Raw genomic sequence first — 18604 nt, 5'->3', positions numbered from 1 at the left:
GACCTCAATGAAGGTACTGTTCACATCAGCATTAAATAAGGTGCTCTGAGGTATGTGTAATGCTTTGAAACATACTGTCATTTCAGTGAGGTGCCAAGTTCATGCATTCTTTCTCAGGGTATAGATGAATGCTCTAAAAATGCTGCTACACAGACTTACTAAGAGTTACAGCATGAGGAAGTGCTAAGAGAAACTAAAGCAGGAGAAGAAATAAACAGGTAAGCTGGACAAACAGATTTTTACTGTAATTCAGATGAAAATAAAGGTAAACTCTAGCAGAAATAAGGAAAATGGACTGTACACAACAAAAGAAACAGTCTCTCATAAGCAGCCAAATCCAGTATTCTGAAGGTTGTTTCCATTAGGAGAAGTAAAGGTTGGCACAAAGAGGGGGCAACATCTTGCATACAAATGAAGTATTTAATAAACTAAGGAAAAATTGCCTGTTTTAAAGAATGCTTTGGTGATCCAGCAGCATGAGATAAGTGATTTCAAGCCTTACATTTGCCAGAAGTGCTCTGTCATTGTTTTTTTTTTTGCGGGGGGGCTGGGCGGCCCCACCCGCGGGGAGGGCTAAAACTTGCTACCTTCTGCACCTCTGTGGACTTCCACAGGGTTCCTATTGTACCTCCTACATGCAAATAGAAGTAATTAAGTCTGTTTTCCACCACTGCATTTCTCACCACCCTCACAGAAAGATTTTGAGCCAGATGGCCTAGCTATAGCCCACACTCAAAAGTGGCTTAGCAGTGGCTTACTGGTTAACTCTGTTACCATACAGCAAAAGAATCTGTGATGCTTCCCACATGTTGTCTAGGACGGGTGGTACAATGCAGGCAGACCATTTAGCTGGGTTGTGTCATATATTTTAAGCAGAATTGGCAGCACTCTCTGTGGTTAAGCTAACCTAATGTTTTCTGTCCTCAGATCCTGTTTCCTATAGTCACTAAATTTTTCATCTTTCAGAGTGAAGTTTGTCAAGATAGCATTTGAAAAACTTTTGCTTAGAAAGGTGTTATTCCTGTTGCTGACACAGCCCCTCCATCTCTCCCCAGAGATGAAGAACACATGAAACTGAGAGGAAGAAGGAAGGGCATGCCAGGAGGGCAGGCCAGTTGTTGCCAAGTGAAAGCAGGCAGAACGGACGTGCTGCTGGCATACAGCAGCTCAGAGCCAGCTTCGACCAGCTGGCCCAGGTCTGTGCTGCAGCTAACTAAGGGAAGAGAGACAACCGGCTGCTGTGAGAAGCCTGCACTGAACTACAAATGCTCTAAAATTACCATGAATTCACTGTTAAGATGACTTTCTTCTATCATTGACTGTCACCTCACTGCTCAGTGTCCTGCTAAAGAACAATTTTCTTGAGGACGTGAGCTTGTGGCTGATCTCCTGATGCTGCAGCGCAGTTACCAGGATTCTCCGTAGTGACCTTTGTTTTCCAGTGACATTGAAAGAAGTTACCACTCCCCGATAACATCATAGAAAACAAAATTAACATAGTTCATGCTATTTGGGTAGGATTTCTGGAGTGGGTGTGTTTGTCCTTGCCTCCTTGGCTTTTCTTCCACAAGCAGAACTCCGTATTTAAAGATGCAAGTACAAGATTTAATAATAAGTGATAATTATGCCTCGCTAACGGTTGGCTGTTGAGCAATTGGCAATACTTGGGTAGAGATCAGTTTAGCTGTTGTAAGTAGGAGAAACAGAGAAAGGTCTTCCATTTTCAATCTTGCTTTCATTCCCATAGAGTACCGTTTTATATTCTGTTGCTGTACTGCCATCTTGGACAACTTTGAACAAATAACTTCTCCCTTTAGTACCTCATTTCCTTCCCTGTCAAATAAGGCTGATCCTTGCATCCTTGGTGAAGTGCTTTGGGAAATACTAATGAGAAATTCTCTGCCTCTCTTCCCTTGCCATGCTTTAATGAGTAGTTGTGAAGACCACTCAATGCTCAGTGTTCTGATGAAAACTTAAGAGTGCGCCAGCTTTCTGGAACAAGATTCTTATCTGAACAAGTTAATGATTGATCCAGGGCACATACTCAGTAACTGTACAGCTTAGAAAAATCTGTCACTCTCCTGTTGCAAGGAAGTCAGTCTGTGTACTTCCTGAAGAAATACTCTTCATAACATAGGTATATTCATCTCCTTATGCCCAGCCTGTGTCAGGTAACCGAAGTCAGGAAATAAATCAGTCTTTTACCTCTGAGTCATAGCTTTTCTTTAAATGTTTGCAAAAGGAAAATGTGATGTTTACAAGAGCACAAAACCTGGAAGGTGATCTGACTACTTCATTTCTCTTGGGAATGAAGGAGGGGACTAACAGCTATTGACCTGCTTGTGGAAGAGAATGATTTCACTGAGACCAAAACACTGAACAAGCTGCTGACAGACCCTCATCCTGCACACAGCAGCCTGTGGTTCTCCAGTCACAGATAGCAAAAGTTCAGATACTTTTTTCTCCAAGAACCATGTCCCAGTTAAACAAACGAAGCCTTCCAGCATCATTGCTAGATAAGTGAACCTAAACCCAGGTCTCACAAAAACATAGCTGCTTTCAGATTGGATATTAGGAAAGTTCTTCCCAGGAAGAGAGGTGCTGCAGTCGCACAGGCTGCCCAGGGAGGTGATGGAGTCACCGTCCCTGGAGGTGTTCCAGAACTGCATGGATGTGGCACTGAGGGATGTGGTCAGTGGGACGTGGTCACTTAGGGTTGGACTAGATTATCTTAGTGGTCATTTCCAACCTTAATGATTCTATGATTCCCAATGCTTGTTTCAGCATTAATTAATATTTACAGTGGGAGGGAACAGCCCTGGCGTGAATGAGCCCCATTAGTTGGAATTAACTATTGATGCGAGGATTGCAGATCTGTCCCTGGCATCAAAACTTGCTTTTAAGTGATAAATGTCTTTGAGAACATTCTCATCAGAAGAAGGGTAATGTGTTCTGGCCAATTTCTTCCACGTTCACTGGTCAGTCCTACAGGCAATCCTAAGCCTCCTTACAGACAAAGCAGTTCAGAGTTGAAGGACGGCAGAAGGCAGCACGCGGTGAGGAGAAACGAACAGCGCTGACATGGGGAGGGGAGCCCTCAACTCGCTTAAGCAAGCGCTGCGCTCCCACACCAGCCGTGTCCGAGGGAACCCGGCTCTCCTGTGAACCCGCCGCTCTGAGGAAGCGGCGCCGGACCGGGGAAGGCCGGGAGGAAGCAGCGCAGGTGCAGCCGCCCGCCGCCCCAACTTCCTCGTGGGAGAACCGTGTGGAGGCAGCGGGCCAGGGGAAGTTTCCTCACAGCCCGGGCTGGGCGGCGGCCGCTGGCTCACCATGTCAACGGGGGTGCGGCGGGCGCCGGGCAGGTAGGGCAGGGCAGGGCAAGGAAAGGAAAGGGGCGGGGAGCAGCGGGCAGGTGAGAGCCGGTGCTGGAGGCGGCCGGAGCCGCAGTGCGGACAGGGGACGCTCCCCCAGCGCGATGCGGGTCACGCCGGGCACCGGGCGGGAGGGGCGCTGAGCTTCTCCTCACTTTGCCTTTTCTTTCTGCCTTCTCCCCCGCCCCAAGGATGAGCAGAGCCGAGGGCATCAACTTCAGGCGGGCGGCCATCCGCAGGAAATCCACCCCGAGTCTCGGCCCCGTTCCGTACAGAGCGGCGCCCACCCTCCTCGCCGGCGCCCCGCGGGGTGAGCCCGCCCGGAGCTCGCCCGCAGGTAACGACGGCTTCGGTCGTTCCGCAGGAGAGGGGTGGGGGCGGCGCGGGAACGTCGCGGCCCGGGATGAAAGAATGACGTTCGTTAAATCCTGCCAGCCCTCGGGCTGCGGGAGACGTGAGACGCAGAACCGTGCCCGCCCTACCCCAGGGCCGCCACCTTCGCCCCGCGGCGGCTGTGAGGCGTGTCGTGCTCCGCAATCCGTTCGGACCGTGAGACGGTCGGCTGAGGTTGGTTGTGCGTCCCCTTGGCCTTCATGTCAAAAGAGGCTGTGGTTCACACCCGCGCTTTCGGGAGTTTCGTGAGGTTCTGGCTTAGGACGGAATTGATCCACGCAGCCGTGTGTATGAACCTTGTGATTGTGTGATGTGGCAGCTGTGGGAACTCAGCCAAAGTGATATGGGCTGTTTTGTGGGTGTAAGAGGCCGAAGTGGTCAAACCAGAGTCTGAAATCGCCAACAGACACGCGTTGTGAAGGCACCAGGTAAAACAGAGAAAAGCGATGCTGTCTCTTCATGAATCATAGAATCACTGAATGGCCTGGGTTGAAAAGGGCCACAACAATCATCCAGTTTCAACCCCCCTGTTATATGCCGGGTCGCCAACCACCAGACCAGGCTGCCCAGAGCCACATCCAGCCTGGCCTTGAATGCCTCCAGGGATGGGGCATCCACAGCCTCCCTGGGCAACCTGTCCCAGTGTGTTACCACCCTCTGTGTGGTGCCTCCTAATATCTAACCTAAACCTCCCTTGTCTCAGTTTAAAACCCTTGCCCCTTGTCCTATCACTATCCACCCATGTAAACAGCCGTTTTCCCTCCTGTTTATATGCTCCCTTCAAGTACTGGAAGGCACCTTCAAGTACTGGAATCTCCGTGTTGGTATGGATATGCACAAATAAGAAGAGGCTATCTTGGAACTTTTTCACCATTAATGGGTAATGAAGTTGGCAATGTGCATAAAATTCTGTTTGTGGTGGGATTTTGTTTTGAAGGCTACAGTTACGTGTTTACATCTGGAAATAGGCGTTAACAGCTGTATTTGTAGTGTGAAGGCTTAATGTATTTCAGCCTCCTGTAACATGGAAGGGAAATGGAACCCTGTGTTTTGTGTTAGTTCTTACTTCAATTTCACCAGGCTTTTGAATCACTGTCGTAGAATTGGTTGAGTTAGGAGGGACCCTAGACAAACCCCCCTGCAGTGAGCAGGGACACCCACAGGTAGATCAGGTTGCTCAGAGCCCCATCCAGCCTGACCTTGAGTGTCTCCAGGGATGGGGCATCCACCACCTCTCAGGGCAACCTGTTCCTGTGTCTCACTGCCCTTACCATAAGAAACCTTTCAGTTTGAGCCTCTTTCCCCTTGTCCTGACCTTGCTGAAGAGTCTGTTCCTTTCTTTCTTATAGCCTACCTTTGGATACTGAAAGAGTCTTCCTGGAACCTTTAGCAGGCTGAATAGCCCCAGGTGTTTATCATTACCCCAGAGTCCTGGATAGCAATTTCACACTCATCTACAATCCTTTGTTGTTGCTCTTTTTGTCTGTGCACACACTAAACTAGCAGATGATTGGTATGTATTTAGTGTACATGCAGTGCATGCATAGCTTGTTCAGGTTCATAGAAAGCTCTTGTGGCTTTTGGGTGGCAGCAAGGTTGTGAGGGTTATGACAAGAACAACATGCTGCTTATCAGGTATTCCTACATTTTGGTAACAAAATCATAGTACTTTCCTGAACTGGGATTGATAAATGTAATTGTAGTGTGAAAAAAATCACAAAATGAAGATGAAGAGACAACATCTGAAAACATGGGAAATACAAGGGGAGTCTCATTGATATTTTTTAGCTTTTCTCAGGTAAAATAAATAAATCCTCCTATTTTTATTTCATAATCCATAATCCACTTCTGCTAGAAAATGCTGTGAAGAAACCTTGTGTCTACAAGCAATTTCTTTTCTCTTAGTGGGTCGTTAGCATCTCTTATCTGCATTGTTAGTGGTGACCACTGCAGCATGTGCTTCAGCACACTGTAACCCTTGGGCAGTTTCTTAGTTTCTCTTTGTTGTCCAAATACGACCTGCTTCTGCTGCTGATAGAAGTGATTTATGACTCTTGCCTCGATTCTGCAAGTACAAACTTTAATTCCCTGGTGCAACATAAACCTGAGTGTGTTCTTTCTTCTGTCAAAAATGCAGTGATCACTGAGAATGATGGTTAGTGCTGTGTCAACTCCAGGAGTTGAATGCAGTGATCCTTATAGGTTCCTTCCAATAATTACAATTAAAAAAAAATAATATTAATCAAATGCTTAATTTTCTTTTCCACCTTATAAAACACAAAGTGGATTTTGAGGGGCCTTCTAATGCAGGAGTATGACTGACCTGCTTGAAATCCTTCCTAGGGGGAAGGAGTTCTTGTAGCCCATGTATCTCCTTTGCTCTGCCAAGTGTTGTGAAATACAAGTGTTACTTTTCTTATGCCTGAGGGCTGGACTCCTACAGTTGTTTCAAATCCTGATGTCTGATAAGCAACTGAAGAAACTAGTTGTATGACTTGAGTTACTTTTGCTTATAAATACATTAGAAAAAACTCTGGATTTTGTATATTGCAGACTTACCAGACTCTCAGAACAATAAATTCTGTGTTAATTAGTAAGAAGATTTAATAACCCCTAATGCAACTCCTTTATGTGCAAGAATTTCCTCAACAGCCCTTAACATTGGTGTGACAAAGAGGGGAATATTACGGGTTTTTCTTTTCTGGGAGGTAAGGTCTGGAAATACTTCTGTTCTTGGTCTTGTCTGAAAACACTTTTACTATTGAAGTGGCCTACTTTAGTTGTATGTTATGGCATCAGGCTTGTGTTGTGTATTGCAGTCTAAATGTCCAATCTCTCCTGTTTATATCTTTCTCCTCTTCAGCATCCTAGGGCCCGAGTCATTTAGGTTCATTGTCATGGACAAAATTGCAATTGAATTCTACCAGTGTTGATTCTTGAAAAAGATTGGTGTGCTTCACTATCACAGGACTGAGTGAAAATGGTGTCCTTTTAGAAATTGACATCAGTTTAAAGGCCTGAACTAAAAAGAGCTTGAATCTTCAGAGATGCTTTGAGGTGGTTGTAAAATGTCAAGACTGATATCTAGAGAGAGTTTATAGAAGAGCTTTCAATGGAATAGCATGATTAATAATCCATTTTTGATGGGAATAACTAATGGGAATTTTTTTTCCTGCTGTGTTAGAATTCAGACTTGATACTAACTGGAGCAAATCTATACTTCAAAAGCAAGTGTGTACTTTAACTGCAAACCAGCTGTCTGCCAAGAGTTAGGCATAGGCTGCCACTTGCTTGCTCAGCACTTTTCACAAGCCAGTCACTCTTCAAAGTGAGAACCTGGCAGCACTTTATTGCTGCATTGGATTGAACTGTGCTGGAGGGCTGTATATCCATGGAGTTACCTTCATTTAACCTTGTAAGGAAGGCAGTTCAGAACATGCGGGCACAGTAACTTGTGTTCATAGCAATAAGTAGCTGCTTTTTTGATATCAGCTTGTTTGCCTCTGTCCTTGCTACATATTGACTAGATTCATTTCCTATGAAATGCAAATCTTGTACTGGTTCCTTGGCTTTACTGAATTAAGTGCAAATTTACACCCTTTCCGGACTACTTTTCCCATTCCCTTTTATCTAAACACACAGCTGCTGGCACTACACTGCATGTTGGCAGTCTGGGACACTGCAGCATGTGTCTCAGGGAGCTGAGGTAATTTGCATTCAGGACAGCATTCACTGCAGCAAGGTATCTGCAAAATCTGACAGGCAAAGGAGAAAAATTCCATGCTTCTGTTGTGTCTTTGCCTGTTAGCTTGGTATTATTTTATGGGATTGTGTTAACAGAACTATGTCAGTCTTCGGGGTTACCTTTCTGCACTGGGAGATAGCTAAATGAGAATGTGGTACCGTCCTATTCCAGTTCATGAAAGATACCTACTGTGTTCAGGTGCTCATTTTTTTTTTAAAAGTTTGCCCTGCCTCATTGCCTTTGATTGTTGCTGGGTTTGTTCCATTTTGTTTTTGAAAATAATTAACTAATTAACTTTGGACTGTCATTCCTCTTGCTCCTGGCTGAGCGCTGAGTCTGTTGTTTACTCAGTCTGCAGTGACTATACAGTGTTCAGGGAAAGCCTTTATGGTGGTGAGGGCTAATCTAAGCAGCATCTGGGATCCCTAGATGCATTAGAGGTACATCTGTGAAGGAGAACTGATTGCCTTCCATGTTTTCCCGTTAAGTGCAGGGTTCGTGAAAGTTATCTAAAGTTGATATATCTTGAGGAGAGCTGATACTTGAAAATATTGACAACGGAAGGTAAATATTTAGGAATTTGCTTCTAAATAGTCCTCTTCCTTCAAAAAATGGGGGAAGGCGAAGTATAAAAACATTACTTGAAGCAGAACTTCTGTGGAAATACATTAGCTATTAAATTTGCCTCTTTGCTGTTGTTAGACAGCTTCCTGTTTCTGCGGGCGAAGTTGATCCCACGTGCCTCCTATTGAAGAAGTGTGTTGCGTGGAAAGTGGCAGGAAATAGAACTTGGTTACTGAATATAATTTGCTGTTTTTCGATTCCTTTTTCCTTCTCCAAATATTTAGGATCACGATATCCCTTTGAGGCCACTAAGAGTGTGCTGTTGAGTTTGCAGACAGTTGGGAAAGTAGCTTATATGTGTGTTTTGGTTGGTTGGTGTGGCTATGTAGCTCTTGCCAAGCAATGTCTGCTTTACCCAGGAATTGCTGGCCTCGTAATACTGACTTCATGGAGATCAGGATAATGATTTTCTTACATAAATTAGACCTCTAATTCACAGCTGCTTAAATAGCCAGTGACAAAAACAGCTTCAAAGAAGAATTTGACAAGGATTTGCTAAAAGTGTAAGTCTGCTTCTTGCTGGAGAGGCTTCTCTACAGTGGGCCCCAGGAGGTGTAAATGCTGCAAGTGCCACTCCTGAAGTCCGTGGAGGGGTAGCTGAAATTAAGAAAAGAATAGCTTGCACACATGATCCAAATTAGTCTGTTACACAGAAATCACAGCAACAGGTTGTTTTTCCAGCTAACTGAATAAGCATAGTTGGGAGACTTTTGAATTGGTGAGGAATTTGCTCAGGGACTGTGTTACTTTTGGACAACCAGTAAAGCAAAAAATACTGAAAAAACAACCTGTTGGTACAGAAAAATAATGTTTGCCCTTTGGTTGTTATTTTGTCCTTTATCAGTATCTGTGCTTCTTAAAATTGCACTTGTCACACTTTTCCCCCACTTTCATTGTGACAGACTATTTCATCTCTCAGCATTTCAGGAAAAATGTCATTTAAAGTTGGCCAGTATTTTATTTGATGTTGTTTGTCAGTACATCTTGAGTACAGTAGGATCTGTGTTACAGTGTTTTAACTGCTGTGTTTTGCACTGTTATATCTTAAAGTAGTGTTAAGTATTTGCAGTATAGGACAAATTATCTTCCCAGGATGAAGAATTTGTCAGAGGGAAAGGAAAAATATGAATGAAATTTTAAAATAAGTTACTAATGCTTTGTATATTTATTTTTTCCCTCTTTCTTCTTCTACTCTCAATACTGAGTACATTTTCGTAAGAACATTATCATCAGTACAATTCTTTAACCAAATTACTGACTGCAAATCTTGTAGCTAACGTTCCTTCCCTGTGAGGAATGTAATGCATTCTGTTACAGAATGAGATACTGTATGTAATATTTCTCTTGCATATAAGTCAATTTAGGGTGTATAATTACACTTGTATGAGCAGAATGATTTCTTCTGTCTTGCTAAATCGGGGAGGAGTGGTTGATGCACCAAAAGCTGCACTGCCATTCAGTGAGACCTGGATGGGCTGGAGAGTGTGGTGGAGAGCAACCTGATGAAGTTCAGCAAGGGCAAGTGGAGAGTCCTATGCGCGAGGAAGAAGAACCATCTGTGTTGGTACAGGTGAGGGGCTGACCTGCTGGAAGGGAGCAGAGAGGGGTCTGAGTGTCTTGGTGGGCAATGGGTTGACTGTGAGTCAACAGTGAGGCCGTATATGGAGTCTGTGTCCAGTTCTTGGCTACTCAGTTTAAGAAAGACAGGGAAATTCTAGAGAGAGCCCAGAGGAGGGCCACAAGGATGGCTGGGGTCCTGGAGCATCTCCCTCATGAGGAAAGGTGGAGAGCCCTGGGAATGTTCAGCCTGGAGAAGAGATGGCTTAGGGGGAATCTTAACAGTGCTGGGTGGGAGTCAAATGTATGGGGCCAGGTTCTTTTCAGAGGTGGGTGGTGACAGGACAAGGAGCCATGGGCACAAACTGGAACACAGGAAGTTCCATCTGTCCATAAGGGAAAACTTCTTTACTGTGAGGGTGACAGAGCACTGGAAAGGGCTGCCCAGAGAGACTGTGAAGTCTCCTTCTCTGGAGATATTTAAAACCTGCTTGGATGCTTTCCTTTGTAACAAACTGTAGGGAATCTGATTTAGTGGAAGGGATGGATCACTTGATTTCCAAAGGTCTCTTCCAACCCCTATAATTCTGAGGTTCTGTGAATAAGTATTGCCTCTTGCTCTTGATGGTAGAATCATCTTAATCAAATGCATAGCTATGGACATCAACAAGCATGTGTACTTCTAACAAGTGGAGACAGAATTCTTTTTAGAGGGGATATCCCAGAGCTGTAGGTTCATCAAACACACAGGAAAGCAAAAAGAAGAAGCTGAAAGAGGAATTTCTAAAGTTTTTTTTTTTGAAGCAGCTGCCTTGGAGGTAACAGAAGTGGCTGCAACAGAGTAAACTACTTTTGAAATGAATGTGAAGAGGGAAGATTGGGGCTTTGTTGAAATGTTGTCGAACAAAATAAAAATCAGAGATGTCATCTCATTGCATAAATGCACAACAGTAACACTGTATCAGGAGATACAGAGAAATGAGTCAAAGCAGAAAAGGAGACAAATTAATTGCTACAGTCTACAAAGCAAGACATGCAAAGAAAGATAAATATATTTTAATGACTGTCAAAGCAATTTACCTCTGATTATACTGAACTTAGTAAAATGAAATGTGAAATGGATTAAAATTGGAGGCAAAAGGTATGGACTTAGAAGATGCAAAGCAGGGAGAATGTGTTAGATGCTAAGTATTAATGCTAAGCGTGTCATGGATGTTAATGTAAAATATGTAAAATAGCCTGGAAAGACAGAAAAATGATGTGGAACTCTAATCTGAGACATAAAATCCTGTGATTTATTCCTGACTTCTGAACAAACGTCGTCTCAAAGCATAGATGATAACGCATCAGGATTACAGGTTTAGCCTTCTCCTCATAAATAAGGACAGGCACATTCCTCCCTCTCACGCAGATGCCACTGTGCCCAGATGCTGATGAATGTTAAAGAGAGAAAATGTACACTAACAATTAAAAATAATTCAGTCTGATTTAGAGGCTGGATTTCTTCTGGCCTTTTTAAAACTTTGGCTTTTCAGAGTGGAGCATGTGATCTTTAAATTCTGTTTGTTGCTGTTACCAGGCTTTTCAGCTCTTGTAGCTGTATCCAGCCTTGAAGCTGTGTAATTACACTGTGACTGCATCCGGCTTCTGCATACTTGGAACCTATGAGATCTGAGAGGCCTCCTATTGTGGGTGCTGCACAATGAGGTCTGTCCTGGGATTGCTGCGGGCATTTGTCCTGCTTTTAACCTTTCCCTTCTCACTTAGAAACTCTGCAATGAGATTTGATGGAGTTTCTCTGTGATTTCTTCAGGGACCTCACAACACTCAAAACAAAGACCAGTAGCTGATTTTCTAAAGACATCTTCAGTACATTTCTTCTATATATATGAGCTATGATAGATGTAGACTTGGACAAAAACTGAGTAGCCAGCGGAGCCAGGGAGGTGATTGTCCTTCTCTATCTGCCCTTGTGAGGCCCTATCTGGAGTACTGTGTCCAGGTCTGTGGCTCCCAATACAAGAAGACAGGGAGCTGTTGGAGAGGGTCCAGAGGAGAGCCACAAAGATCATCAGGGGACTGGAGCACCTCCCCTATGAAGGCAGACTGAGGGAGCTGGGCTTGTTCAGCCTGGAGAATAGAAGGCTGCAGGGTGACCTCATTGCAGCCTTTCAGTACCTAAATGAAGCCTACAGACAGGAGGGGAATCAACTCTTTGAAAGGGTAGATAACAGCAGGACAAGGGGAAATGGTTTTAAGTTGAGGGAGGGGAGATTTAGGTTGGATGTCAGGGGGAAGTTCTTTACAGAGTGGTGAGGTGCTGGAACAGGCTGCCCAGAGAGGCTGTGGATGCCCCATCCATGGAGGTGTTCAAGGCCAGGTTGGATGGGGCCCCGGGCAGCCTGGTCCAGTATTGAATGGGGAGGTTGGTGGCTCTGCATGTGGCAGGGGGGTTGGAAATTCATGATCCTTGAGGTCTCTTCCAACTCAGGCCATTCTGTGATTCTGAGTGCAGCTCCTCCTTCTGGTACTCACTGAATTCTGGAGGTAGAAGAGGAAGGGAAGGAGTACAGAGCTCCTTCTCTCTGCTGTTCTTCTGGATGAGGATCCTGATCCACTGATCTCTTTTCCTTCTGGGGACTGCCTATTATTGAAGCACAGTCTGTATGCAGGAGAAGGGTGACTTCTTATTCAAATAATGGTAGTCTTTATTCTTCTTCTGGTCTGAGCCACTCAATTGCTAATGCCTTTTCAATCTCCTAGGCTCTCTTCTCTGGTGGAAAGCAGTATTTTAAATTGAAAATCGATACTGAACCTACGAGGGATTTTGAAAAAAGAGCTATAATGACTCAAATTTTATTATTGCTGAAGTTAATAATAGTATTTGAAGTCTCTCTTTTAATGTTTTGTCTGTATCAGGATTTATCAGCTTCTTACAGTGAATAATCAGACTGTTTTTCTTTCTTGTGCTCATACACTGCAATTCACTCTCTTGTCTGTGATGCTTCAGTTTCTTAGCTGAATATTAATATGCTCATTATTTGTGTTAACATCAGTTACCGAGTTAAGAAATGAAACTTACCGGCTAATTACATTCGTCTTCAGAACTGGGGATTTGAGAATCGAAACACAGACACTGATAGAGGAAAAATTATTTTTGTTAGAACTAGAAATCTTTGCAAGTTCTGTGCAATTGTACTGCTTGACCTTCTTCAGATACTCTTGTCAAAATGCCCCAAATTTTAACATAGGCATGCTTTGCATTCCTTTTATTCAGTCTAACACTAAGCCTGGTCAGTAAGAAATTACATTTTTTCCATGAGAATAAATTCATTTTGCATTCTATCCATTATCTTATGGGCTAACAATACTACAATATTCAAGAAATTATGCAGGATGACAGATACCTGAAGATGATTTTCCAAAGTTGGACATCCTTTATTTGCTCTTTGGATGCCTTTGACTTTCTAGCTCTTAAAAAAGGAGGCTTTGATCTCTCTGAAACAAAAACGTAGAAATTCTCAGGTGAAAGTGGGATTTTAGGAGAGGTCTTATAAAACATGAGGTTTTGTGGTATGTGTACTAAAATGAGAACTACAATGCTCTGAAAGTACTGCCTCCTATTTTATTCTGCTGACCCATGACATCAGAGTTGGATGTTGGTGGTATGGAAGTAGAGGTTGAACCTTCCCACCAATATTCTGTCACATGTTGTTGCTGTGTGACAGATGGCAGCAGGGGGACGGTCTGACCAAATAGTGACTGGCATGAAAGCGTGGATGAAGCAAAGGTGTGTTCATTCAGTTCCTGCATGCAGAAAAAAATGGTACTCACTGACATTCATCAGTGCTCGCTGAGTGTTCATGGAGCACAGACAGTGGACATCATGGAGCACAGTGAGGCAGTAGTGGTAAGTTTCAGCAGCATCAATAACGGGTTACCTCCACTGGTGCAGAGATTTTTATGAATGCAGCATGCAGGTTCTTTTTCATTGCTGGTGAAAATGCAGAGCTAATGGTGGTGACTATGTTGAAAAATAGTGCTTTGTAGCTAAGAATTTGCTTTATCAAATAGGGCTATTGTTCTCCTTGTAGCTGTTGTAGATTCCATGGAAATAAATAGGAGGCAGTACTTTCAGAGGAGCCTATGCATTGTTAGAATGTAAAGTAATTTGCTTGTGCACATGCTTAGCAGTAAAAAATTTCTGTCCCTATTAGAAAACAGTGGTTGCTATCGCAGAAGTTTGACTTTCATCAAGTTCTCCTGGTAATCTGAACCAAGTGTTAACTCTGATTACATTGCACTCTCTGGAATAATGAATAATAATGCAGTAAACAGTGTTCTTTATAATTTGTTAATCTATATCTGATCCAGTGGACAAATATGGTCCCCAGGCTTCCAAGTGAAGGACGTGCTGATAACTGAGCAGGCTGATCATACACTAGTTAGAGCCTGCCAAGCTAGGCTAGGGAGCAGAAGTTAATGGCTGTAGAATGCTGGAGTGGCTTTTGTGGTTAGGTTGAATGGTAGGGTGCAAGCAAAGTTAAAACACAACAGTCCCACTGGCTGGTTTTGCACTTAACCTATTTCTAAACTTCCTAATATGCATACCCTGACCCTCACCAAGCAGAGTAGATCTTCAGAATAAGACTCCTGCCATGCAGTCAAAGGAAGGGAATTAAAAAATCCATCCTGTCTGCTGGATATAGCCAGTAAGAGTCAGTGTTGGCATGGCTGTCATCAGTACTCGACTTCCATGTTGGGAATTACCCTTTTCAATTTTCATCTTATTGTCTGTGTAAGGGCTTTACTGCTTGTGCACAGGATGTGCTAAAAGGCTTTTGCTGATAGGATTGAGAACAATATTAGAATTCAGTGCCCTAATAAGAAAGTTGAAGGAACTTATAACCAAATGAACTAGCTGTCAAAGGGTTTTGATATAGCTGAAATAACCAAGTGCCTGTTCAGCTTAAGTGTGGATAATTACTATTTCCTAGTTTGAACAGCTGTTCATTTTCAAGTCTGATCTCTGCTTTTCTTACGTACATTTGTATGAGCTTAGTTTGGTTGTTTCCAGTAAATGCACTTGAGCTGCAGCAGAAATGTAGACTTATTTTAAAATCTGATTGTCAGCTGTGTGTTGAAATTTGGTACCTAATGAGAATCTTATCATTGCAAATATTGTGTACACTTTGCTTTTTAAATAGTACTCAGCAGTTGGGCTGGACTAGATACTTACTAAAACTATTTTTTCCCCTGGAACTTACAGAAAAAGTTGAGATATGAAGGTGATCGATCCTGAATGAAAAAGATTTCACCATGCATGTTTTATGATCTGCTGGCATTAGCGTTGGCATCATTTAGGAAACCAAATATTATTTCTAAGGGTGTCCCATACATCCCAAATTGTCAGATTTCTTTTTTTTTGAATAGTGATGACTAAAGACATTTTCCACACCTGCACAGCATTCGTGAGAAATAGCATGTGGCATTTCACAGCTCTGAGCTGGACCGCAATCCTCTGACATCACAAAGCTTTCACAGTCTTTTTAAGACTTATTTGATGCACATTATTCAGACTCTTATTTTGTAAAATCCATGGCATTCGCTATGGTTTTGTGAGAGTGTATTAACAGAAGCCTTTCAGAAACGAAAGTGATTTTAAAGCTGACATGTAGGAAAAAATTGCCAGTGTCAGCAAGATGTTTGGAAATGCTACTGAACTGTGTGCATGGGGGACAGACGAAGGGCACAGCAGTTTAACTTAGCTGTTCTCCAGGTAACGCATCTGGGAGTGATGTGCTGAATAGAAAATATGCTTGAGGTACAGAATCCAAACCCTTGCTTGTAGAGGAATGAGTATACAGCACTGCAAATGCAAAATCAACTTATCCTGTTTATGCCTACTAAGTGTTGTAAGTGCCACTTTCCTTTCACCTGGAGGTGTTATTCCATGTATATATGCTATAGTTGAGTAACAAATTTCAGAAATTTTCCTTTAGAGTAACGTTGTGGAAGTAGTTTGCTGAAGAAGGAACTTCAGCTTCACTCTGCTACCCTGGTGCAGAGTGCTGTTGTTCACACCACTGCTGGGTTTCAAAAAAAAAACCAAAAAAACCAAAACTAAAAACTATTTCCGACCCTTGGTCCCTGGGAAGGAGATTAGAGAACTAAGCAGAAGTAGGTGACTTTTGCTCTTTGAAGGCTGTGGGAGTGCCTCTACTTAGTAGCTTTCCATCTTGCACAGTGCTCTGTTCAGATCTGTTTGCTAGTACACAAGAATGTACAAGAAAAAAGGCATGTCTGTCCCTCTGCTTCCCATACACTCAGTCTGAGGTAGTCCTTCATGTCACTGACATTTGAGCTGTGCACCTACATGCTACTCTGAATCTATCATTTGGCATGAAAATGGAGGAATTTCCTGTTGTTTTCTCTTAAGAAATCAAAGTAGTTGTTTGCTGTCAAATATTAACTTCAGTTTCAGAAAGGAAAAATACTTTTGAAATATGAAAAGTGAGAATATCTCATGGTTGACAAGGACAGCATGCTTATTAAAGTTAGTGAAGTGTGAGTAAGGCTAGCAGAGCTGAAACTTGCAATACAAAGAGCTGAAGAAACTGTATTAAGGCTGGAAATTTTTTTTGTGCATGTGCAAGGGCAGGTTGTTTGAAGTTAAAATAGTCTTGTTTACAGTGGCTAAGGGCGTAGAAGCAGGATCAGCTTTCTGATAAGGCTTTTTTTTTTTTTTTTCCAGGTATGGTACATAGGGGGTAAGAGAAACAGGAGCACTTTAATAACTGAAAGGAGAGAGAACAGTGAGCTGAGTACATTGTGCTGAAGGAACGCTTTATGCAAAGAATTTTTTCTATTATTTTTCGTGGTGTGTGGGCTTACGCTGGAAGATCTTTCTGAGAGAAGGCAGGAGAATTCTGATAGCTGGTAAGCATGTTAAACTTCAAATGAAAACGTTTGAACAACTTTACAGCAGCTGCTAGCAAGCTGCGTGGAGTAAAAAATAGAATAAAATCCAGTGCTTCTAAGAGGGACCACTGTTTTTAGCATAAACTCTTGTTTTCTTCAAGTAGGTAGAAAGGAATTAGATATAAAGGATATGAATTTTTCTACGATGCTTTATGAATTAATCTTTTATTTGTTTATTTTCCAAACAGCAGTGGGTCAGTGATTACCTATTTGGGAGATGAGGGCAATCGATGCAGATATTACCTAGAAGTTCCCAGAAAATAAGGAACACCTTTAAAAAATTAAAGAAGAGAGTCGGGAACTAAAACCTATCATTAATAAAATAAAAACTTCTCTAAGAGAAAGGTGTCTAATGGTCAGTGTCTGCTGGCTCACAGTGCTCTTATCACATGGGCATCTTCAGTGAGCTGTCACACTGTTGTGCCAAGCAGAATGGCTTCCCCATGTATTTGCTCTGTCATGGTATTTTACCATATAGCAGTTTTTATAAGCAGCTTTTATTATAGTCATAAAATACTCCCTATATATAAAATAGTGGGCCGTTGTAATCTTTAATGTGATTTGATGGACTGAACTTGATGTAGGCATTTGGATATGGTTGGATATGAATATCATTTCAGTTTAGGCATTTGGATATGATCAATACCTTCAAGTATTAAGCCTTCATTTGTATAATGTTATTTTTTCAGAGATTAAGCCTGACTTTCTGTTGCTCATATTAACAAATAAAAGTCAGGATCAATGCCTCTTAGCCACTGCTTTTTGTCTTTCGTTGGGTATAACGATGTCTGCCATATGGAGTTTATGGACTAACAGGGAAAAAGACTACACAAACTGAGATTATTCTTCAGGATTACATGTCCTTATGTCTTAAAGGTCCCTTCCAACCCAAACTGTTCTATGAGTCTCTGTGTATGTTTAAATAATGTTGCCTGCCTGCCCTGTTAACTAAGTGGCTGTTTTGCATGTGAGACCAAAGATATTGAACTGAGACAACAAAGCCACCAGTGTTTTATCATTGGCTTTGGAATACATTCTGTTGATGATAACGTGAAAGACAGGCTGGTTTTATTTTAGATAGCATATTAATTTGAGTAGAAAATGTGCATATTTGTCTACTAGATGGAAACAGTGAATTTTGATACTGAAGATGATAGTTAATGCATATCTGGTATTGTAAGGTAACTCAATAGATTAAGGAAAGGTTTCTGGCAGTAAATTTTCCTATTCATTTTTATTCCTCCCCTCCATTAAAATTCAGAAGGGACTTGCATTTACCACTGTCACAGAAATCAAATCTAGAAATGTATCAAGAGCCTCAAATCTTTTCTAAAGCTGAAGCTTTTGAAATAACCCTTTGCAAATGGTTACTGTAACCTTGCTTATAACAGTTTAGAGCAGTACACAGGTCTCCCTCTGGCTGATTGTTCTGTAGGTGCATTGTCCAACAGCAGCTGTTGCCTTCCAAAGTCTCAAGGAACCAGCATGTGATGCAGCATTTTTGCTGTGCTGGATCCTTTTCCACTGAGGTTCTCCTTCTGTTCCTTTTTTTTTTTTTTTTTCCTTGCTCCAGTGCTGTGTAGGATGAAAACAAGCTCTTTCTGTTATGAACAAATGGAATAAATACTGAAAATATAAAATTAAAATGCAGAATGGTCAACTGTTGTTTTATATGTATGTTTGATGAGATCCAGATACATCTGAGTACTCTGAAAATAAGCAAAGTATTCACTGCCAAATGCTTAATTTAGCAGAAGACTACTATGTTGTTCTGGTGTTGTGGTTACAGTGATTATGAATATAGTATAATGTACAGAACTTACGACAAGAAGCTGATTTTTGAAATCTAAATCTGGATTTTATTCAACTTCAGTTAAGTTAATTTTATTTATAACAAAGTTAATATTACAGCACTATAACCTGAGAAGCTGCT

General features: G+C 42.2%; 1 protein-coding gene across 3 annotated transcripts in view; it reads left to right on the top strand.

Moving 5' to 3' along the window:
• The first annotated feature begins 3461 nt into the window (after positions 1-3461).
• FGD4 (FYVE, RhoGEF and PH domain containing 4) overlaps positions 3462-18604 on the top strand; it is a 114298-nt gene continuing 99155 nt past the window's right edge. Inside the window, exons 1-2 of one of the 3 annotated variants that reach the window (XM_042837613.1) lie at positions 3691-3708; positions 4550-4644. In XM_042837613.1, the coding sequence (XP_042693547.1) occupies positions 4641-4644 (4 nt within the window). In that variant the 5' untranslated portion in view covers positions 3691-3708; positions 4550-4640. Of the gene's footprint in view, positions 3709-4549; positions 4645-16533; positions 16630-18604 lie in introns of those variants that run through there. The other 2 variants (XM_042837611.1, XM_042837614.1) reach the window with 2 other exon arrangements.

Source organism: Centrocercus urophasianus, unplaced genomic scaffold (assembly GCF_019232065.1).
Source record: "Centrocercus urophasianus isolate 14NV4802_14NV808 unplaced genomic scaffold, USGS_Curo_1.0 seq_73, whole genome shotgun sequence".
Taxonomy (NCBI): domain Eukaryota; kingdom Metazoa; phylum Chordata; class Aves; order Galliformes; family Phasianidae; genus Centrocercus; species Centrocercus urophasianus.
This window is presented reverse-complemented; position numbering and strand designations above follow the sequence as displayed.